Source organism: Leptidea sinapis, chromosome 15, assembly GCF_905404315.1.
Source record: "Leptidea sinapis chromosome 15, ilLepSina1.1, whole genome shotgun sequence".
Taxonomy (NCBI): domain Eukaryota; kingdom Metazoa; phylum Arthropoda; class Insecta; order Lepidoptera; family Pieridae; genus Leptidea; species Leptidea sinapis.
In genome coordinates, this window is record NC_066279.1 from 13938592 (window position 1) to 13963216 (window position 24625).

The 24625-nt window shown below is 34.8% G+C and overlaps 2 protein-coding genes across 2 annotated transcripts in view; both read right to left on the reverse strand.

The window, feature by feature from the left end:
• Positions 1-24625, reverse strand: part of LOC126968316 (zinc finger protein 675-like) — a 288679-nt gene that overhangs the window by 149955 nt on the left and 114099 nt on the right. The gene's annotated exons all lie outside the window — the stretch shown is intronic.
• On the reverse strand, positions 20406-22188 carry LOC126968322 (zinc finger protein 528-like). The gene has a single exon (XM_050813274.1). The coding sequence runs from the start codon at positions 22070-22072 to the stop codon at positions 20558-20560; it is 1515 nt and encodes a 504-aa protein (XP_050669231.1). The 5' UTR covers positions 22073-22188; the 3' UTR covers positions 20406-20557.

A 24625-nucleotide genomic window follows, 5' to 3' on the forward strand; every position in this document is an offset into this window, starting at 1 on the left:
GGGCAAATGAGACTTAACATCTTATGTCTCGAGATGACGAGCGTTGAGAACTGCATTGTAATGGGCAGGGCATATCAATTACCATCAGCTGAACGTCCTGCTCGTCTTGTCTCTTATTTTCATTAAAAAAAAATGTAATTGTGAATATTCTTCAAATCAAAGTTCCTCATCGCTCGGTGCGGTGGATGGGGCTAGTCAAAAAGAAAATGTAAGTTACGTCGTGCTTTCTATAGTGTAGATGCAGTGTAAATGGTTATCCATAGCGCGTATGCTATTGGCTGTGCCGAGTCATAGGTGCGCGCTTATTGGTTGAAGGCAACCAATAAATTCGCAGTTATTTGTAGTTATTAAATAATTAACTTGAATTAATAATTTATTTGTATTTGTAAATCAATGATATAATACGTTTGTCAATAATAATATAAAACGAAAATAACTTTGTCCCAGTGTTTTTACGACACTAACACATTTTTATTATTTTGTATGAATTCGTAATAAAACAGCTCGAATTCATGCCATCCCACCTATTTCACACTGTTTTTTAGAGTCTTGTCAATTGTTTACATAAGGCATATGAATGTAATATTTATTTCAAAGCTATGATGTTCTATACATAGAGATAAATCACGTCGAATTTACGTCCACAAATTACAACATAATTAGTTTCGACTGCTATATCTATAAATTGCCGCATTTACTCCAGTTGTTTAAAATATCCCTGGTGAATAAGCAGCAATGTAAAATATTCATTTCGTTCAGGTTTGGTTCAGTAAGTCACAGTTCACACACAACTAAAGAGTAAAGTGTGCTTATATTGTCTTTAAGCACACTTTTGCCGTTGATATGTGTTTATTTATGTATAATAATAACCTTAACTTTATTTCCCAAAAATTACAATAATTAATAATAGTATTACAAGTTAAAAATGTTTCTAAATTATATTATAAATTACTAGCTGACCTGGCAAACGTTGTTTTGCCATATAAATTATATATGTAAACCTTCCTTGAGCTTCAACGAATCTATTACAAAAGATTGGTTTCATTGAGATCGGTCGAATAGTTTAGGAGTTATTAGGGAACATACAAACATACATTCTCTTTTATATATATAGATAGATTTACATACAATAGAGGCAGCAAAGACAACGAAACTAGTATGAACTGTGTTTCAGCCCTCAGTGACTTCTCGATACCAGACATAATTACCTACATAGTCAAATCAAATTATCAAAATCAGATAAAATAAAATATAAATACTGTCTAAATATAAAATTGAGTGTGTGTGTGTGTGTGTTTGTGTGATTGTGTGTGGTCGTGTGTGTGTGGGGGTTTGTGTTTGTGCGTGTGTGTGTGTATGTGTGTGTGTTAGTGTGAGTGTGTGTGTGTGTGTGTGTAATAGGATTTGATAGTGCCTCTATAACAATATAATACAATATATTACAATACAATAAATTACAATATATTATGGAGAAAGGCAACGATTAAAACATTACCGAGCATTGCTGCTTCTTCTGTCAATGTTTATTCAGAACGGACATTATGTGACGTATCAAAAATATCTTAAAATCGACCCTGCGCAATACCAACAGCCCTCACACACGTAACATATCTATGACTCATTAGCTATATATATTAGCATAATTTAACATTGAATATGGATACTAGATATGTAGCAACAACTTCACTGAACTGTAAACCATGATTTTACTACCTTTTTGGTTATTCACGTGAAAAAATATATCTCTATCTATGATACCAACACTATCTATGGTTTATGTGTATTTATGTAGTTAATGTGTATATTATATTAAAGCCAGAAAATCAGATTGAACACAACAACATGATAGAATGCTAGAGAATAACTTATATGAGGTGAACAATACACTACACTCTACAGCATTGCAAAAAAGTTATTGGAACATCAAAGTTACCAATCTACAATTCAAAATCACAGAGAAACAAAGAGCGGCCTTTATTTTAATTTTTAGGTTACTTCACTCAATTTATTACACTGATAGATTATTGTCGTGCGAATAGGGTTTTTCAATTATTTTTATATCCTGTATTGTGATTTATTTACAAAAGATGAGTATTGGTATCAAGAACATTACTCAAAACTACAAAAGGTCTTACTTAATTTTGGTACTTAAATAATATGTAGGTATGTATTATAAACTTAGCATGGGGTAAAAGAAGCTTAATAGTGCTTTTTATTTAGTCTAACGATAATTATTGATAATCTAACCTTCATTACGAATTTGCCCATCATGTACAAAATAGTATATTATTATATCATGACTGACCCAGCAAACGCTGTATTGCCGATATTAAAATCGCGATACAAAAGTAACTGTTGATCGTAGATGAAAATTTAAAGTTGTATGTATTTTTGAATGCTTCATAATCAAACAAATTTAAAAAAAAAATGTCAAAAAAATTAAAAAGAAAATCGTGTGAACCACCCTTAACATTTAGGGGGATGAAAAATAGATGTTGTTAGATTCTCAGACCTACCCAATATGCACTCAAAGTTTCATGAGAATCGGTCAAGCCGTTTCGGGGAAGTTCAAAGTTTAACACCATGACACGAGAATTTTATATATTTTGAATGAGTGGTAGATTTTGACGTTCAATAAGTGATTTTGAATCCTATTTTGAATAAAAATATTTGAATTTGAATTTGAATATATATTAGATATACTATTTTTTACACACGAGGCTGCGGGCTGCAGCCCGAGCTGTAGGCGAGGACTTAAATCAGCCGAGTGTCTAGTGAGCAAGTTGCTCACAAGTTTCATACACAATCTTTCAACACACTTGCGAAGAAAAAAACCAAACAATACTGTATAAATAAAACAATACAAAAAGAAAATGGCGCGCAAGTTTTTTTTTGCACGTGCCAAATGTAAAGTGATTGATACAGCCTATTTAAAAATTATAATTCTAGTGATAAAATGCATTTATTTTATAACAAATTATTGTGAATTATAAATAATAAATGGTTTTACGTCTAAATTGGGACACATGTTGTATTTAGTACAAAAATGTAAATGAATTCTCCGCGGAAAAAAGCCTCTTAGGACATTGGGTGTTTTAATGTTGGCAATAAGCTAACTGTTTTAGAATCTTTAATAGAGTATTTAAAGCATGGGTGTAGATAAATAATATTTCAAATCCGACTGGTACATCCACGAAACGATGTAATGTTACATTAAAAATCCCTATGTTATGTTTATCAATATTTTGATTGAAAATTTGCAGACTGCAAACTGTCTGTGTTGTAAACCATCTGCCTATTGAAATATGGATGACTGATTCGTTACAGTAGATTTATCTTTGTTAGTAAGTTTTAGTACAATATTTCATTAATATGAAGCGAGAATTGCACATTTCAGCTGAATTAAGAAGGCGGCATATATATCATATTACTGTTTGTTTCCTATACATGAATAAAAAAATAAATAAGTCTGCGTGTACCTAGTTAGTTTGACTGGGATTTTTACGCACCCAGCCTTCCTTCTTCGTCCTTGTCTATCTTCTTACTCTAATCAGCCAAGGCCGTTTCACTAAAATATTACCTTTCCTCTGCTACACTCAGTGTAGTCCAGTGTTGCTTACCTGCCGCATACCTGTAGCAGCTACAGGCACCTGTAAGCGACACTGGAGATTTGTAGATTTGTGCCCGATGCACAGTCATACTCCTGCACTCTGTAAGCATGTTTTGTCGTTTTTTCGACTGCTTATATGTGTCTCACTTATAAAGAGGTACATATAGCACCCAAGCTAAATATGTGCTTGTTTAAGGGATAGACAGCGCATATTACATTTCCGTCTACATTGCCCCAAAGATTTCCAGCGTGTTGTTACTTCCAGTGAAAGAGAAAACAAACACACTACTATCCAAAAAAAAACCATTTAAAATAGATTATAGTAATGGTAGTCGACGTAAACAATATCGTAATTAATATCACAGGTATCGAGCCAACATAAGAAACAAATTTATTACATTTTAAACCAAACCGAGCTAAGACAGTGAATATAATAAAATATATAATTTTATGCCATTGGCGACTCCATTAGAATCCAAGGCCGAAAACTATGGGACCGTGAGAATAGAAGCCGAAGTTTAGAAACGATGAAAGAATATCAACTAAGTTTTTTACTATAAAATTGAGTTTGTATAGCGGAATCATTAAATCAATAGTTATAAATAACTATTGTCTAACTGTCTGATACATTATCATATTAAAGTAAGTTATTGTAACTAATTCTAGTAGGCTTCATAAGATACATAATAGCTTTAAGGGTAAATACACTTCTACAATAAAGTCCCAGCCACTGTTCAGGCATTATCTATAAATAAATTTAAATGTTTTATAAATAAAATGGCTCTGTTGTAAATACTATTACTCCACTGCTGAATATCTAAATGATCGGACAGCCTGGGACTAGATTGTGATTATTTTATAGCGATAGAAATTACTGTACAACGTTGTATATGTTTATTGAAAAGAGCGCAAAAAAAAGAATGCTGGGAGAGTTTCTTGCGCCGCTTCTTCTCTCTCAGAGCGCCATTTGTTTCCGAAGCGGTAGTAGTATCTCTAGTAGTATAAGAAATGACATTAAAAAGAATTCTAAAGGAATAAATTTTGAGAAAATAAATGCCTTTTATGCCCTTAAAGTCATATTATATGGTCTTTTTTATTTAAGAGGTGGGCAAACTAGCGTAAGGATCATCTGATGTTATGTGATCACCGCGGCCCACATTCACACCAGTGTTGCCGGCCTTTAGGAAGGTGTACACGCTTTTCTTGTAAGTACCTACTCATGTCGTTTCGTCTTGGCAACACCGAACAAGGAAGCTTATTCTACAGCTTTGCACTGTGGAGGAACGCCACACATCCAAATGGTGGGGATGATATTCTAATTTGTAGTGTGTCATGCGAACGTGGAATTCAGCGGCAGGAATCAGTTCAAACAGCTCTTCGGAACACTCCTAGTGATAGACGCGGTAGAAGACACACAATGAAATGACAATTCTACGCAACGCCACATGATCCAGCCATTCACAGAGCTTTGGAGCTGCCCTGCTTTGCACGCGGTCAAATGGTTCGAACCGATACTGGGGCGCGCCATACCAGAGAAGACAGCGATACTCCATACGTGGCTGGACCCGATTTGTAAGGCGCTAGAATGTAAGCCGACTTGAAGTATTGCTCTATTTATGACGCCCAACTTCTCCGAAGCCAAGTTAACTTGGTCTTATCAAATCACAATAATAGTATGTTCTGTGTACGGACTTGCGCATGTTGAAAGGCCCTGTACCTAGGTAAAGAGTGATGTAACCATTGGGAGCCCTAATACTAAGTTGCCATATTATTATTATTTAGAGAGGGTGGCTATTTATCTAGTCCTAATGTGTCCTAGTAACACCGCGTCAAAAATTGAACTATTAATTAAGTTCGCCAATCACACTTATAGCTCGTCGTCAAGCCCTGCCGCATTTTCGAACCGCAGTAGGTATCTTCTTAACGCGAGTATTACAAACATCACCTAGGAGCAGGGTGTAGTCGTCTAGGATGGTGTTACGCTTATGCATTAGTGGGCCACAATCGCAGAAGAGATTAAGAAGATTCTTTTAACTTAGGTGTAGTGGTTGCTCATCATCAACATTTTTGTTGGTACCATTTAATGAAGGAGCTATCATTTAATGTTTCCTTTTTCATTCACTTATTTTAAAGCATATTTTATAACATAACATATCTTTTAGTTAAACATTTCTACTGCGGTAAAGGATAGCTATAAACATAAATCCGTCTACATTCCAAAACTCAGATATTATGTAAAACGAAGTTCAACGACATTAAGAAGGAACAACTTTGTATTCTAGATTCGTCTGAAGATACCGCAGACATATTAGATACAGAATGGAGCTTGGCCAATGAGGATTCCCGACCAGTGTCAAAAGATCATCAATATTAGGTACTAGTTTTTGCCCATGTCTTTCTACCTACGCGTGAAATTGAGCATTAAGTATCTATATTTTTATTTTTCTAGAGACAGTTGACAGTAAAATGGGAAATACCGGGATTGAGAAATTTTCCTGCAAAAACAAAAGTCTATATTTTAAGTGAGATCTCTAGCAATACATCGGTAAAACTGCATTTAATTTTTATACACAATAGAACGGAGCAGCTTACGCTTCCCGGTATTGATAGTTTTATTTGAATGTAATCATAGTAGTTTTTTTTTTATGGAATAGGAGGACAAACGAGCGTACGGGTCACCTGTTGTTAAGTAACCACCGCCGCCCACAATCTCTTGCAACACCAGAGGAATCACAGGAGCGTTGCCGGCCTTTAAGGAAGGTGTACGCGCTTTTTTTGAAGGTACCCATGTCGTATCGTCCCGGAAACACCGCACAAGGAAGCTCATTCCACAGCTTTGTAGTACGTGGAAGAAAGCTCCTTGAAAACCGCACTGTGGAGGACCGCCACACATCCAGATGGTGAGGATGATATCCTAACTTGTGGCGTGTCGTGCGAAGGTGGAATTCGGCGGCAGGAATCAGGTTAAACAGCTCTTCGGAACACTCCCCGTGATAAATGCGGTAGAAGACACACAATGAAGCGACGTCTCTATGCAACGCCAAGTCCAGCCGTTCACACACCACTGGGTCCCCGACAAGTCGAGCTGCTCTGCGTTGCACACGGTCAAATGGATTGAGCTGATACTGGGGTGCGCCAGACCAGATATGACAGCAATACTCCATGTGTGGCCGGACCTGCGCTTTGTAGAGCGCTAGTATGTGGGCCGGCTTGAAGTATTGCCGTGCTCTATTAATGACGCCCAGTTTCTTTGAAGCCAATTTGGCTTTGCCTTCCAGATGACCACGAAATTGCCAATCGTTCGAGATTTCGAGACCCAGTATTCCGATACTAGGTGAGGCTTTGAGGGAAGTGTTGTCGAAGAGCGGTGATACGACAAATGGGGTTTTTTTAGTGGTAAACGCGCAAACTTGAGTCTTCTGGGGGTTAAATTGGACAAGGTTCAATTTTCCCCATTCCGCGACCTTCTCAAGAGAGGACTCGATAGAAGACACAAATTGTAAATATAGTTATACTAAGATTGGTTTTGTTTGAATAAATATACATTAATAATTATTTGACTTCACGAATAAGTAGCAAGATCTTTATATTTTGGCTGTGTGGATTTACACTGGCCTTCAAAAGTAAGTATCACACTTTTAAAATTGGGATAACGTTTTAAGTTCACAAGGTATACTTTCGAAATAAAAAGGACTCCAAAGAGAATTTAATTTTGTACATAAAAACTTTATAGTCGGTAACCTTCTTTTAAGAATTGGCTGAAAAAAAACTTCAAAAACAAAACCATTCCTTTTTCAAAGTGGACGTTTACGAATTACAATTTTACCATTCACATTTTTCTTTCTGTTTTAATTTTTTTTTCAAGATCGATGGGTCTTGTTTTAAAAATTTATGCTAAAAAGCACATAACATTTATTTATCATGCCTCTTTCAGTTGAAGAATGTGCTAGGATCATGGCTTTTCTGGAACTAGGCATCAGTATGCGTCGCACTGCAAGAATAGTGGGTGTGACGGTACGAACGGTCCAGAAGGTAAAGCGAAGGTACGAAGAGACTGGACACCATCTGAGGAGACCTTGTAATGGCAGACCCAGGTGTACCAGTGCCCGAGAAGATTGTTATATTATTTCCACTGAGTTAAGAAATCGCCACCAAAATGCAGTTGAAGTCCAGCAACAGCTACTTCAGACCCGGAGGGACTACATTAGTGACAGTACAGTGAGAAGAAGACTTGCTGAAGCAAATTTGAAACCCCGAAGACCAGCGAGTGGCCCAAAATTCGAGAGACAGCATCGAGTAGCGAGACTGCGATACGCCCGTGAACACATGCAGTGGGATGAAGAAGAATGGTCAAGAATTTTGTTTGCAGATGAGTCTCGATTCTCCCTTAACACTTCTGATGGAAGGCGAAGTGTTTACAGGCGACCTGGTGAGCGATACCTTCAAGCCTGCATCTCAGAAAGAGTCCAATACGGTGGAGGCAGTGTACATGGGCTGGCATACATCTTCAGAAGGTCGCACAGAGCTAGTGGCCATAGAAAATGGCATCCTCACTGGGCAAAGATATGCTCAAGAGATTCTCAATGAGTATGCAGGGCCGTATTTAGCAAATATGGGTGATGGATCGATGCTGATGCATGATAATGCCCGGCCACACACGGCTCATATCGTACAAGAGTATATTCAGGAGGTCGGTATCAGCGTGATGGCTTGGCCATCAAGAAGTCCTGATCTCAACCCGATTGAACACGCTTGGGATGAGCTTGGGAGGCTAGTCAGAAATCGCAGACCACCACCTACTACCCTCAGGGCACTAAAGCAGGCCCTGATAGAAGAATGGGAGAATATTCCCCAACATCGGTTCCGAAACCTAGTGTTCAGTATGCCAAGCCGGCTCGAAGCTGTAATCAGAGGTCGAGGAGGCAATACCAGTAATTAAAAATTAAATTACATGTTATACATTTTAGTTGAATTTTTTTACACTAAACTAAAAATGTCTATTTTCATTGTTTTATCTTTTTTAAGTTAAAAATGTTACAAATGTATAATTTTAGTTTCTAAGAATTAAAGCCTATAAAATTTGCAACAAATGGTTTAATCTCTATCTTCTATAGTTAAGAAAAAAAATTAATTTGAAAAGTGTGATACTTACTTTTGCAGGCCAGTGTAGTTATCGATTGAACAAGTACTGGCACTGCATCCATTTGATCTCCAGTTGTAGATTACATATTATATATCTGACAACTGGTGAGTAAGTTTTTCATAGTCAGCATCTCTTGTTTGGGCAAAGCCCTATATTACCAGCCTTGCTTTCCTCTCTGTTATTAGTTTTTGTTTTAAATACCCACTTCCAGGGTAAAACCTTTTTGCCCTTTGGGAGATATGTTTCATAACATGTTTTGTTTTTTTCAAGGAACTATACTTTTCATGTCTGATTGTTTCATGATGACCACGACTGTACATTTTGTCGTTAAACTTTTCCGATCACTTGTGAAGATTCTTGAGAGCGATGAGCAAACACTTTATTATTAGGTTGTGGAGAATATTTTTGTACTTTATGTTCCGTCGATCAAGAAAAATGAAGCCGTAACACCCCATTATTATGATTTATTATAATGTTCGAAAAAATATCTGAAATGGCGGGAAGTGATTGTCGGGATTGAAAAATATCTGAAAGGCGAAGTTTCTATCTAACCTACTAAACAAGTTCCACATTTGAATTCAACAAATAAAAAAGTTTTTAAGTTCTAACAATTATTTGTTCCATGTTTCACCTTTTTTGTAACGGTATTTTTGTCTACCTACTATACAATACCTTAGGAATAGCATAGGTAAGACAAAAAAAAATTATAAAATCTTTTGAAGCCCATCTCAAAAGCATTTTAACATCACGAACCTATAAAAACATTATAAATATACATATAGATCTATAACTCTATAGGTGCTTTGGACTATACCTCAACTGAAAACTTCCGACACTGATAGATAACCAAGAGTAGGTATTATATACATACACTCAGACACACACACTACACTTGTGTAATGTTTAAGAAATTCTGATCCTGAAATCCAGGCCTACGGTCCTGGTTTTATTATAATACAGGGTCAACCTTCACACACAAGCTCCTCATAAAAACCAGCTGTTAAAAAAAGTTTATTATTACATAGCCATAACTTCCGCATAGGACTCCTTCTAAATAGTTCCAAGGACATAGAATGATCGTCTAAATTCTTATCGTAGTTTTGATTCCAAGATAATCCGACATTTTCACTGAAACCGTGCCAAGATCTGTTATCGTTCGTGACTTGCCGTGTCTATGCTGTTACTTACTTTGAGACGGTTTCAAGATGCGCTAAAGTGAGCACATAAATTATAATAAAAGCTTACGATGTGCAACAATCTAAGGATTCATGCGACCCGAAAAAAGGTCTATAGGTTCCTAGCCTAAAGAGTATCAAACGGAAACCATAATACCAAGGGTCTAAGAAAGTAATAGTTAACAGATGACAAATGCTACTGTAACGATAAAAACCAACATGGCGGAATTCAAAATGGCCACCATACAAAAATCACATGTTGTACGATTATTTAACTAATTAATGTCAGCAGTTAGCAACGAAGGATCTTGCCCTCGCAGTCACGCCATTTTTTTATATCTTCTTATGAGAACCCTCTCATAAAACGGGTAAACCGCTTCGTTACGTACGCAATAATTCCGTCAGAAAAAAATCAATTGTAACAATTTTAAGCGTTTTTTTTTATGGAATACGAGTAGGAGGACAAACGATTGTACGGGTCACCTGGTGTTAAACGATCACCGCCACCCACATTCTCTTGCAACACCAGAGGAATCACAAGAGCGTTGCCAGCTTTTAAGAAAGGTGTACGCGCTTTTTTTTAAGGTACCCATGTCGTATCGTCCCGGAAACACCGCACAAGGAAGCTCATTCCACAGCTTTGTAGTACCTATGTGGAAGAAAGCTCCTTGAAAACCGCACTGTGGAGGACCGCCACACATCCAGATGGTGGGGATGATATCCTAACTTGTGGCGTTAACAATAACTAACTGTTATAATTATTTAATGTTTTTAAAAAAAAAAATTGAAAAGGCTCAGGTTTTTTTTTGAAAATATATAAGTGTATTTGTTTATTTAACAGTTACTTTTGATTTTGACGATAGTAGATACCTACACAACTCTTTTTTTATGACAATAAGGGACGAGACGAGCAGGACGTTCAGCTGATGGTAATTAATACGCCATTAAATGCAGTGCCGCTCCAGTTTCTTGAAAAACTACACTAGCTACGGCGCCATTCAGACCGAAACACAATAATGCTTACACATTACTGCTTCACGGCAGAAAAAGGCGCTGATGTGGTACCCATAATCTAGCCGGAATACTGTGCAAAGGAGCCTCCCAATGGTGGTCTTTTTCTAAATGAAAAAGACTTAGAAATCATAATATCCTTTAACAAATGAAACAAGACTAATCAAATATCGTATATTTACAATTATATACATACCAACAAAAACATACAAACACATGTTATTCTTGAAAATTTTAAGGACACAATAGGAAAGTAAATATATATATATATATAATAAGGTGATGCTGTGCACTAAGTTAATTTATACGTTAAGATAAAGCCTGCTGCTAGGCAACCGATAAAAACAAGCCAGGTTTATTACTTTTAGTGTGCGTGACAAGCTACGTCTTGCACTCGCGGTTTGTATGACATTTTGTGTTAGTGTGCGTGCATTAGAAGTAAACTGTCAACGTCAATTTTTTTCCACGTTTTCATAGCTGTCACAGTGTATCTATATCTAGACGTTTAAAAATGATTTAATGCTGTGCATATGATGGGATTGAAAGGGCATTGTTCAGTTATTTGTATTATGTTATTATTATATATATTTTTATTTATAATCGCTTATAAAATGCTCACAGAATACCTTTATGTATTTACGGTGTGTGTGGATGATGCAGCTACTGTACTCAATAACTTTTATATTAATTTACATTTACTTTTTTGACTTACTCGTGTAAGGCCCTGACTATTTGACGTTTGAGACACATTACATATTACTATATTGTAATTGAAATGATTTGTAAATCGATGAAAATGTAAATCTTGATATAAAAGAGTGGCAATGAGTTTCTTGCTTCTTCTTCTCTCTAGCTCAACCCTTTACAAAATAGCAGTAGATTCAATAAGAAAAAATATCTTTTTGACATTCATAAGTGTCATTTTCGTGACCTACATAAATTGAGTGATTTTGAATTGATTTTTATGCTTTTACCTTTTGCGCCTTTACCACCAGATAGAACCATCGATTCGGATGTATATACCATACTACCAACAACTGAAGATATTAAAGCAAGAAGCTAGGAGAAAGTGGTGAATAGAAGGGGTGTGGTTTCATCATGATAATAAATAAAACACCTCACATAGGGTTAGGTACTATTTACTAATTTGAAAAGTCATCACATTTCGATAAGTCCTGACTTTTAAGATGGTCTCGTTCAAATTTCGTTTCTCATAAAGATTAAAGACTTATTTGATATTAGTTAATATGGTTTTAGTACTATATTCCATCTAATTTAAAATGAAAACCGTAGAAGTTAGAGAGGCAGTAAAAATCCAGACTAGAGTCTAACGGCCTTACAAATAAACTTGGTGTTAAGTTACACCTATTAATAAACCAAGAATATGCAAAATGTTTACAAATAGACATTTTGCTTACGATTGCTTTATTCGGACGTATAACATTGCCCGCGTTTATTTGCATGGCTGCTTGACATTCGGAAGACTTCAGAATTATCATTGTATTGACAGTGTTGTCAGCGATATAGTCAACATTTTGCATATTCTTGGTTTATTCTCAGGTATAATGTAATACCAATTTTATTTGTAAAGCCGTATAGGACAAGGACATGTCCGGATTAATCCGGATGGATGGTAACCCTACCCACAAATGTTTACCACCTCGCCAAAAATTTTTTTTATGAAAATGTGGGACGAGACGAGCAGGGCGTTCAGATGATGGTAATTGATACACCCTGCCAAAAATTCTGAGCTGTACTACAATTGCCCTCGTCACCTTAAGACAGAAGATGTTAAATCTCATTTGCCCAGTAATTTCACTAGCTACGTCGCCCTTCAGACCGAAACACAGTAATGCTTACACATTACTGCTTCACGGCAGAAATAGGCGCCATTGTGGTACCCATAATCTAGCCGGCACCCTGTGCAAAGGAGACTACCACTGGTAAAGGTTGGCTGGGAGGTGTAACTACATCTGCCATATAGCAGGGATATGCTTTAACCATTCCTTTCATCACCAGATTTCCACCTGTTTCTTTAAAACTCTTTAGACACGACTTCGACTTACAAATGACGTTACTTTACGTTACGTTCAGAATGTCATTAGGGCTGCACCGATACTATATAATACTATACCACGATAATAGTAAAGTCCCAGTCAGCTTTCAGGAATGATCTATAAATAAAATTAAATGTTTTATTAAAAAATTGCTCTGTAGTAAATCCTACTACTGCAAAGCTGATTATTTTTTAAAGCAATATCAATCACAGTATAATATTGTGGATTTTATTAAATATAGCGCAAAAAAAAGAATGATGGGAGAGTATCTTGCGTCGCTTCTTATCTCTCATAGCGCCATTTGTTTCCGAAGGGATGGTTGTGTTAGAAATAACATCAAACAGAATTCTAAAGGAATCATTTTTGAGAAAATAATTACTTAATACCTTTGATGCCTGTTCAGCGCGTCGGGTATCTTTTCTGAGGCGGGTGTACTTAGATTGTTTTTTACGCGACTACGCGCAAGCGGTGCACAATCCTGTTGCGCAGGGTCCGGGCTAGCCTCAATGGTTATCTGAGGGCATTTTCGCACAAGTTTGATTGTCAGTACCAGTCTGTATGATACATGTACTGAGAAGTCGGTCCTGTCCTAGGTTAGGAAGGCTTGAATTTTAAGATATCTTGAACTAACACTTGGCCTGAGATCTCTATGTATAGAGCGTACTTAGTCTATACTCACGTTTAACTTTGCTGAGTAAGTATAATAAAACGCAAATTTGGCCTTTGTATTGGTCTGTTAACTTAATAATAATAATTATTTGTGTCATTTAAAGAGTTAAAGTAAAACAATTTATTATGTTTTAGAGACCCCGCAAACTGCAGACTTTCGTTCGGCCGATAGTTTGGTTGAGTTCGGCTGTTAAGAGCGCACACTGGCCCGACGTAACAGTTGGGTCTGTGATGAGTGCGCACACTAGACAACTATCGGCCGACAGTTTTAGGGACGATTCACTATTAGTTTTAAATCGGCTATTGATGAGTCTGGCCGACTAAACAATCGGTGGTGTGCGCGCCTAGAAGAGCGCTGTACTGATTTAACAGTCGGCCGATAGTTTGCTGACGGTTCAGTTTGAAGGCAATCGTGTAGCCCATCAAATTTTTTGTGGGCCAATACCGAATCGTTATAATGTGCGCACTCTCATACATCTTCATACTGGTTATGAAACCAACCAAACTATCGGCCGATCTAAAGTCTGCAGTTTGCGGGGTCTCTTAGGCTGCCATTTTTTGTCAGTCCGTTAAGAGTTCAGTTTTTTTTTCTTTCGAAGTAAGGAACCCTACGGTAAAACAGAGCTATCAGGTTTAATTAGAATAATGACTTAAATTCCTTAAAGTCTGTTAATTAATAACTCTGGTGCATTATTTTGACGATGTAAATTGCTTTTACTAATATGTTACGTTCATCAGCTAATGATGCGCTTATCGGAATCGGTTCGGTACTTGAAAGGTTAATATGAATCACGTGACCAGTTTTGTGTTCTTAACTCAATTTCGACTAGATTGTGGTTTGGAACGTTTTTCTGGAATTAATTTCAGATGTTAATTGGCTATAAAAACGTAATCAAAAATTATGCTAAGCTTAAACTCAGATAAGTCTTACGTAAGTAAAAGGTATTATGATCCTTTTTTGGTTGAAATAAATAATTTTAATAATAATTTAATATTATAAACTTATTATCTTGCTTTTTGTTTTGACAACCGATTGTAAAAAGTTTAACACTGAAGATCACATTAAAATCGGTTGAGCTGTTTCTGAAATTAGCACACACAAACATAAGTTCTAGAAACTATTTTTGGTCTCGGTTACATAAAAGTTCAATGTGTATAAACGATATTTTTATATTCGTATTTTGTAGTTATTGTTCACTAACCATTTTTTAAACTATTTAACATAATAATTGATGTAAGTCTGCAAATATTTAATCCAGTCTGAACAAAATAAAAAATATAACATAATATATAGAAAACAAGAAGTAGGTATTATTATTAAATTAAAATAATTAGTAACAATATACCGGCTTTATATTAATTATAATATAATTTTAATTGAAAATCATCTAAATACAATTTTACATTTTTAAAGACATAATACTTTATTAAACATAATATTATTATTGATGAATTAGTACATTACTAAACACAAGGAGATAAATTAAAAATTGGTTTCATTAAAAAAAATAGAATATTCTAACATAAAATATTTCTACTTACCTACTAAAGTTTTTAATTATTAATTTTTCTATTAATCACATTTCATAGATCCTTAACACGGGCTAGTAAAAAAAGAAGGACTCCGTGCCGTGATATTAGCAAGCGAAGCACCGTTATGCTAGTGTGTGTGTGCGGTTAAGGGGTATACCAGTTACACAATTTTTTCTCCTTTAAATAATCATATATCCACAAATACTTTTATAGTATCACATACTTTTATATTATTGTTTTTATACTTTCTCACAACGCACGACGGCATTTTTAAAATATTTTATTGCGACGCAAACTGATCTGTCACAGACGATGACAATTCTCATAATGGCCGCCTATCGGCCTGTAGTAGTGTAAGTGTGTGCGTGGGGCTATGTATTTACACGTTAATCGGCTTGTTTTGGTGCTACACTGTTATGTAAGGTGACACGGAGTCCTTATTTTTTTACTAGTCCTTGATCCTGAACTGTTTATTTTATAATTGTACTAGTGACCAGTGAGTGCACTTCACTTCACCTTAACAAATGCAGATATACAAAAAAAAAAATTGTAGATTGTGAAATTCTTAGATAGGTAATTTATACTTTATAGTCTCTTGCTGTTGTTAGACAACCGATAAAAACAGGCCAGGAATATTAGTTGTGCGTAACAAGCTACGTCTTACACTCGCGATTTGTATGACACTTTGTGTTTGTGAATTGCTCAAAGTAGAGGTTAGTTCTGAACACGTTTTCAAAGCTGTCATAGTAAAATAATATAATAAATATATAACAATGAAATATACACTTATACGCCTTCACTAGTATGCAGATAATTATCTGATGGTAAAATTACCTACCTACATATTTACTCATTACTACTCTTACCTTTAAATCATATTTTACCTACTTACATGGAATACTATATTATTTTATTTATTTGTTTTTCCTTCTCTAAATTTTTAAACTACTACTCATATTGTGCATTATAATAGTCAAACCTACACATTCTTGAACTATGCAATAACCGACCGATACACGGGGAGTACTAATATCCTAGACACAGCGAAACTTAGGAGTTAGAGCTCAGCCATCTACTAGTAGATTGTTGTCATAATGTAAACTACATACTTACCTAATCTCCAGAAAAATAGCTATTTTGTGGAAAAAGGCACTAGCTTTTATGTCTGTTTTATATAAACCTACTATCTGTATGTACCTAGTTTATACTTTCATAGTATTATGTCCTATGGTATATTGTTATGGGGCAGTGCGGCCGATATTAATACTATCTTTGTGCTGCAGAAGAGGGTTATTCGCGCGTTTTATAACCTAAGGTCCTAAAGAATCATTAAGAGAAAAATTTAAAGAAATAAACATTTTGACTGTTGCTTCTCAATACATTTTTGATAATGTTTTGTATGTTCATAAGCACATTGAGGAATTTTCTAGAAACTGTGACATTCATAATGTTAACACGAGGAACAAACATAAACTTGTTATGCCTACTACTCGGTTGGGTCGAGTTAGTAAGTCTTTTGTTGGGCGATGTACAATATGATCCCAGAAAATGTACAAAACAAATGTGTTACGAAATTTAAAAGAATTGTTAAAAAACGTTTGTGTGGGAAAGGTTATTATAGCATAAACGATTTTCTTAATGACACCACGGACTGGGAATAAAGCGAACACCCTCAGGCTCTTTAATTATAAATGTTTATTGTACGATATTACATTGTAATACATATTTTATATTAAAAAAAAAACCCGCTGAGTTTCTTGCACCCATTCTTTTCAGGTCTGAGGCAGTCTCTTTTGAATGGGTGGTAAATTTTGACGTTCAATAAGTGATTTTAAATCCTATTTTGAATAAAAATATTTGAATTTGAATTTAAGAAGTACTACCAGTAACAACTACTTGTCTAGATGTATTTACCAAACTTAAGTAACTATGTAAACTTCTTCTTAATGTATGTACCTAATGGTTGTGATGTATAATGTTGTGTAGTAGGTATTATCAGTATGTAAAATTGTAGTAACTTCTTCTTCTGTATAATACGTTTTGTTTTGAGACAAAATAAAATATTTGTATTTGTATAGTCTATCTAGACGTATAAATGATGTAATTTGTTCGAAGTTCAATCATTACATTAATTACTTAATTTTTCCCTTTTATTGTAATAATGTCACAGCAAATTGAACGTTAAAACATTAATCTCATAGAATTATTCATACAGAAATAAAATTAAAAATTTATAAAATAGCAGTTGACCCGACAGACGTTGTTCTGTAGATAATAAAAAAATACTATTTTATAGGAATTTGCCAATAATATTTCAAAACATTAAGATTTATTTCGTAAAAAATGCTCCCTGTTGTTATAATGAAATTGTTTCATAGCAGAACTGTCACACCGTGCGTCACTAAATTCTCTCACCGAAAATATGCCCATGCAAAACAAATATTGGAAATATAAATAATTATGGGTCCCAAATCTATATAAAAAGTATCCTATCTCTCAAGTTGGACTAAACTGCACTCTACGAAATAATCCCCATTAAAATCCGTTCATTAGTTTAGGAGTCCATCGCGGACAAACAACGTGTCACGTAATTTATATATCTTAAGATTAAGGGTTGCGAATCGAAATGAAAAATACTTTAGATAAAACTGCACACAATGTGCAAAATTTGATTAAAATCGGATCATTAGTTTAGGAGTTCATAGCAGACAGACAATGTGACACAAAATTTAAAAAATAGGAAATACAAAATCACCTTGTAGTGCTTTCAAATAGACAATATTTAACTACTATAATTATGTAATTGAAACAATGGCTGTCTGTATGTTTCTTCTACATATAACGAATTTGACGACCCCTATAGCCCAGTGGTTAGTGACCCTGCCTACTGAGCTAGAGGTCCCGGGTTCGAATCCCGGTAGGTGCAATCATTTATATGATGAATATGAATGTTTGTTTCCGAGTCATGGATGTTTATTTGTATTTATGTATGTTTAAGTAAGTACGTTTACCAGTGGTAGTCTCCTTTGCACAGGATGCCGGCTAGATTATGGGTACCACAACGGCGCCTATTTCTGCTGTGAAGCAGTAATGTGTAAGTAATACTGTGTTTCGGTCTGAAGGGCGTCGCAGCTAGAGAAGTTAATGGGCCAATGAGACTTGACAACTTATGTATCAAGTTGACGAGCGCAGTAGTAGTGCCGCTCAGAATTTTTGGGGTTTTTCAAGACTCCTGAGCGGCACTGCATTGTAATGGGCAGGGCGCATCAATTACCATCAGCTGAACGTCCTGCTAGTCTCGTCCCTTATTTTCATTAAAAAAAAAGTATATTGTATAATATGGGGCAAGATGATTTGTGTAGGAGTGTGTCAATTAAAAAAATACACATGATTTATCATAAGGCTGAATAATTTCTAAATGCTGTCGAAATGAAGCTTAGCTTATAGTCGGAGTAATTATTACCATAATATTCCTGAATTGTGTCTTATGAACACAATAAATAATTAGGTATAAGCATCTAGATAACACTGTGGCAGCTGTGAAAACGTACTAAAGTTATAAACCTTGCCTGTTGTCATGCTTTGACTATTAGCAAAAGGCTCTATCTAGACATATGAATTTTCTTAGAGCATTTTATTTAGGTACATATTATTAACCTTAACACCAGCACACACGAATAAGGCAGTTTGGAATAGCATTTTCTTCTTTAAGGATACCTATAGATGCTTTTTACTGATTTTTGTCTATCAATTTATTTTATATATTCATTTTATTTAAAGCATTTGTAATGACTATCAGTTCAAAAATACAATAAAAGAAGAACAAAAAAAAACATTTTTCAATATACTTTTGATCACAACAAAAATCCCCTTTACTTTTATGGGCAAAGAATTGATTAGACTTCCATCATAATAAACAATTATTCAAATTGATTGGTAGACAGGTTATTTTGATTTAAACAAAATCAGTTCAACTGTATAATTATAACAACCATTCATGAGTCCATGATTGTCTACAAGACATAAAGTTTGCCATGTGATTTGTAACGTGCTTAAACTCTTTGGTGCCTATATTATATTGCATATACTCTACTGCTGTAGACATAATTGCCAAGCCGAATATGTATATGTTTTTTGTCGTATTAAATTTGAGTTTACTTTAGTTACCATCAGCTCAAACCAAAATACTGTAAATGAAGAATATTTAAATCATTTTTCTATATACTCCAGTACACGAAAACCTCTGTAATGTTTATCGGCAAAAAAAAACTTGATGTAGCTTAGACCTCCATTTTATGACCAAGAGTGACTCATTTTATTATTCTTTATTAAATTTAAAAATGAAAATAATTTAAAAGTACTTCCCTTACTTTAAAAAAATATTTCATGATGAATTACCATCATGAATCTTGGGCTGTATTTTATTTAAAAAAAAACTTAATTCCATACATAATTGTTTTAAGTATAAAAATAAGGAAATATCAATAGATAATTTGGTTTGTTACATTTTGCTACTAAAAAAGAGTAAGGAGTTACATTTTTTTGAATTCTTATACTATCAAATTCAGCATGAGTGAAGTCAAAGCAAGCAATAACAAAATATGGTTGAAGGAAGCTATGGCTGTTCCTGGATTTTGGTTGTAAATTTTTTTTTATGGAATAGGAGGACAAACGAGTGTACGGGTCACCTGGTGTTAAGTGATCACCGCCGCCCACATTCTCTTGCAACACCAGAGGAATCACAAGAGTGTTGCCGACCTTTAAGTAAATGGATGCTACTTGTGGTAGATGGATGATCCTGTCACTTTTACAGTGTGTATGTATTAATATATAGGTTCTCAATGTGGGCGATAACATCCCCTTGTGGGTGTTTGAGGCAGTAGAAGACCCAGAGAAAATTAGGGGGCATTGAGATGGCGCAGATGGGGCATGGGTAGAACATATTCTTAAAGTAGGCGGTGAGCAAAATAAGGTTGAGAAACTATGTATTAATGCATCCACTGTACTCAACAACATTGAGACATGAGGTTTTTTTCATTTACTTATTCTTTTTTTCACTCACAAGTTCTGTTTAAATATTTGAGTTTTATTGCAACACCACAGAAAATGTATTTAAAATATTTGTTTAACAATGAAACTGTAAATATTGATAGAAAGCATTGGCATGAGTTTCTTGCCACTTCTTATTAAACATATATATAAATAACTTATGATTTCCAACTTATATAATACATTATTAATATAATATATGAAATTATGCTGATAAAGCCGAACTATAGTTAATATTATTGTACCAATATATTGCTGTAAATATACACATTTGGAAGTTTCACATGGACCATTACTTACTCCATTTAAATCAACCAACTTTCGTTTCCTCACATATTATAATATCCTTAATTTCTACTTCCTCCACATTATTGAACTTCTGCTTGGATGTGTCAACGCCATGTCGTCTTCTCATATGCTTCTTAAAATTAGACCCATTTGTAAAATCTCTTTGGCAATACAAACACTTGTAAGGCTTAGCACCTGTATGCTGACGGAGATGTAAATTCAATCTAGTCTTAAACCTAAACTTTTTATTACAGTATTCACATACATAAGGCATTAGGTCTGTATGAACTATAGAATGTGATTTCAACTGTCTTTTCACCCGGAAACTCATGCCGCATTGCTCACACATAAATGGTTTGAGTCCTGAGTGCCTACTGATATGAGAGTTAAGGTTTCCTTTAAGTCTAAACGCTAGCGGACAGTAAGGGCACTTAAATGGCTTTTTATCCTCATGCGTAGACATATGAGTGATTAGAGTGCCTTTAGCGAAGAATTGTTTTCCGCAAATGTGACATGAAAAGTCTCTGATACGTTCCATATTATGCAGCTGCTTATGCTGCTGCAAATTACTTTTTGACTTAAACTCTTTATTACATTGCGTACATTTCAAATCCATCTGAGCATCGGTTTTCGGTTCATTGTACATGAAATTATGTTGTAATAACTCCTCTGTAGTCTCAAAATCCGCACCACAATAACGGCATTTTTTCAAGAATATATCTTTGTGATATTTGTTTTTATGCAATGTACACTCGGATATAAGTTTGAAAAATTTATTACAATATTCACAGTAGTGCTGCAATCTTGGCCTGTGTGTTTTCACATGTTTGATGTACCCTTTAAATGTGTGCAAGACCTTGTCACATTCAAGACATTTATAAACACAGCACTTAGTATGAATTTTAATTGAATGTATCTGTAGAGATGCTATATTCTTGCACTCAGCGTCACATTTAGCACATTGGCACTTTACATCTTCCCAACTCCCTATCTCAGTCAATAAATCAAGCTCAATAGATTTCTTAATGTTTTTCAGCTTAGGTTTTACTTTCTTCTTTTTTGCTGTCACCTGCAGAGGCATGTCACTATCACTGGACTTGGCACTGAGGACTTCAAAGGCCATTTCAAAATCTTGGTCACTCTCTTGTTCATACTTAACACCATTTTGGTTGTTGGTTTGGTCCGCAAGTAATAATTCAACTTTAATTTCCTTTTTAAGCTCACCATACTCTTCCCAGTTTTCATCAACAGGTTTCCCAGCAATGGATGAGGAATCGCTGTTTGGTAGCTTAAAAATTGACGATAACTTTCGTTGAGCAGCTTGTACGGTGTTAAGAAAGGACCATGTTCTTTCTAGTTGATCAAAACATGAGAAACATATAGTGTTTGGATAATTAGGAGCTGATATATCAACGTTTATCCATTTTAGCTTTGTTGATATTTTAGACGACACCGCAACATTTTCGTGAGGCGATATTAGTAGTTCTCTCGGCGTTGGTTCAGCACATAATCTGCAGTAAGTATCGCCTTCTGCCATATTAGTAAAGGTGTAATCTAAATATTAATTTTTACTAGGTTATAGCTATATAAAAGAATTTAACTACATAACAAAAAGCAAAAAGCTATGTTTTTCGAATTTCGATTTCGAAATACAGTGAGTATATACCGAGTAATTGAGAAATACATTTAGCGGTCATCTGTCAGCTGTCAGTAGGTTGAGTTATGAGTATTAAGAATTTAAAAAAAATGAGTTTGTAAGTTGAAACATCTTAAAATATAAATAATAATATCTTGTAATCCAATTAAACTTTCTACTGCAATCATGGTTTCTACTACTCTCTCTACTCTACTGCCATGTATTCTGTAGTAAGTTATTTTTAATCTTATTTAAATCCTTGTACATTAATATGACCATACCTATTTTTGAAATAACCCAGGCCATTGTTAGAAAAAGCTAATATAAGCTTGAAGCTAAAAATTGAAGAAGATATTATAAATATTGAAGAGGAACCTTAGGCCATTTAATGCTAAATAGTATAAAATAATATAATATATTGACATATTTTGTTAAGCCGTATTTTTAGACGCTCCAAGGAAACCAATTATCACTATCTATCATTATCTTTCTTAATATATCATTAACCTTCTTTCATTTCAACCTTCCAAAAGTTGATCGAAGTATAAACATTTTTAATGATAAGCTCTCTGCTTTCCGGTATAAACTTCGGAATAATTTGCTGCTCAACAAAAAATATTCATATAACTAATGTAATATTTTAGGTCCGCCGAATTTAGTAAAGTAAGTTTTGTTCATATTTATTTATAATTGTATTGTATTTTATTATTTAATTGTATTATATTGTATCTTAGTATTAGTACTTATGTTGTTAAAATTCAAAAAATATGTATGTTTTACTTGCCTGACGTAAAAAACACTTAGACTAAGACTTATTTAGAATTATATATAATTTATTAGTTAGTGATTATTGTGTTGGCGATGCTAATAAATAAATAAATAATGGCAATTAATCGTCGACACAATAAAACAGTATAGTATCAATTCTACGAAAAACATTAAGCATAGGTAGTACATGTTTGAAATATTAATTGTCCGCAGCAGGATTTAAACACTACGTTCAGTACGGATTTTCAAAATCGCATAAAATGACGTTATAGATATTTATTGTCCTTTGCTGTGTCATCTTCAATCTTTATGTGTTAAAATCGCGTAGTAAGCCTATATTAAGTCCAGCTTAAGCTATGTTCTAAAATCTAGATGTAGGTATGTATAATATATGTATTTATAATTATTTTTATGGAAGAGGATGACAATCGAGCGTCACCTGATTCACACACAGTCACATTCTCTTGCAACACCAGAGGAATCACATGAGCGTTGACGGCCTTTAGAAAATCTCTACCCTAGTCGAAGAACCATCAAATTTCATATTATTGAGTAAGATCGAAAATCGGTTTTTAGACATCGTGCATAGAAAATTGCTGCAGAAAAATAAACTAACGAAAGTTGGTACTTAATGTGCAAAATAAAGGTTAAATTCCGCCATCTTTCAAACTATTAGGTACGACAACTTTTACACGGTTTGGCTTCCAAAAAATATCACAATGGTTTCGTACATTTAAAATTCAAGAAATTTCGTCTATGTGATGTCTTCCCGTCGTCATGGCAAAGAAATTTATCAAGAAACGGGAAATAAGCAGAAATCATCTGTGATTACTTTCTATAATCATACTAAAAGTGGAGTAGATGTGTCTTGCAACATGGGGGCCCGATGACTTGTGGCTAAACTGTGTATCTACTATGTGATTGTGAGACAAAAAAAAATATTTTTAATTTTGAATAACATTGAAGTACGGAAATCGAACAATAGGAGGAATTTCTTTCGTGATTTGGGAATGGCTTCGATTAACGACCACTGGAGAAACCGTAAGCCCACGGATTCCGAGGGATTCTCGTAAGCGCATGCATGGTGTATGGTTAAATGGATCGAGCTGGATGATACTGGGATGCGCCAGATCAGAGATGACAGCAATACTGCTTATGTGGCCGGACCTGCGCTTTGTAAGCGCAAGAATGTGGGCCGGCTTGAAGTATTGCCAAAGCCAATTTGGCTTTGCCCTCCAGGTGACCAACGCATTGGCAATCGTTCGAGATTTCGAGAATTTCGAGACGAGAGGACTCAATAGAACACACAAGTTTCTCTCTCTAGCACCAGCACACTCTTACGGAGACACAACAAGATAGAAAAGGAAAGCGAATTTATTGTTACTGTAACCAAATTTGATGTACAAGTCGTAAGCAGACAGCCACACTTGGAATTAGCTCCTTCATAATTTTAATATTGAAACAAATCAAATTGCTTGCGCATTGTCGGGCTGTCAGATCATCTTTAGTTGTTAGATATTCTATGGGTTGAGTTTAGTTTTGTTGTTAGTTATACTTAAGTGTACACACTTAGATAAATAGCAAACTGGATTCGTTACGCACTGAAAACATTCATTGTTTAGATGAACGACCGAAATGTATACGTACACAGGATACATAGATATTAACACTAGTTTGACACGCGGC

Excerpts from the sequence above, each read along its gene's own strand:
- LOC126968322 (XM_050813274.1), bottom strand. The coding sequence starts at position 22,072 with ATGGCAGAAGGCGATACTTACTGCAGATTATGTGCTGAACCAACGCCG.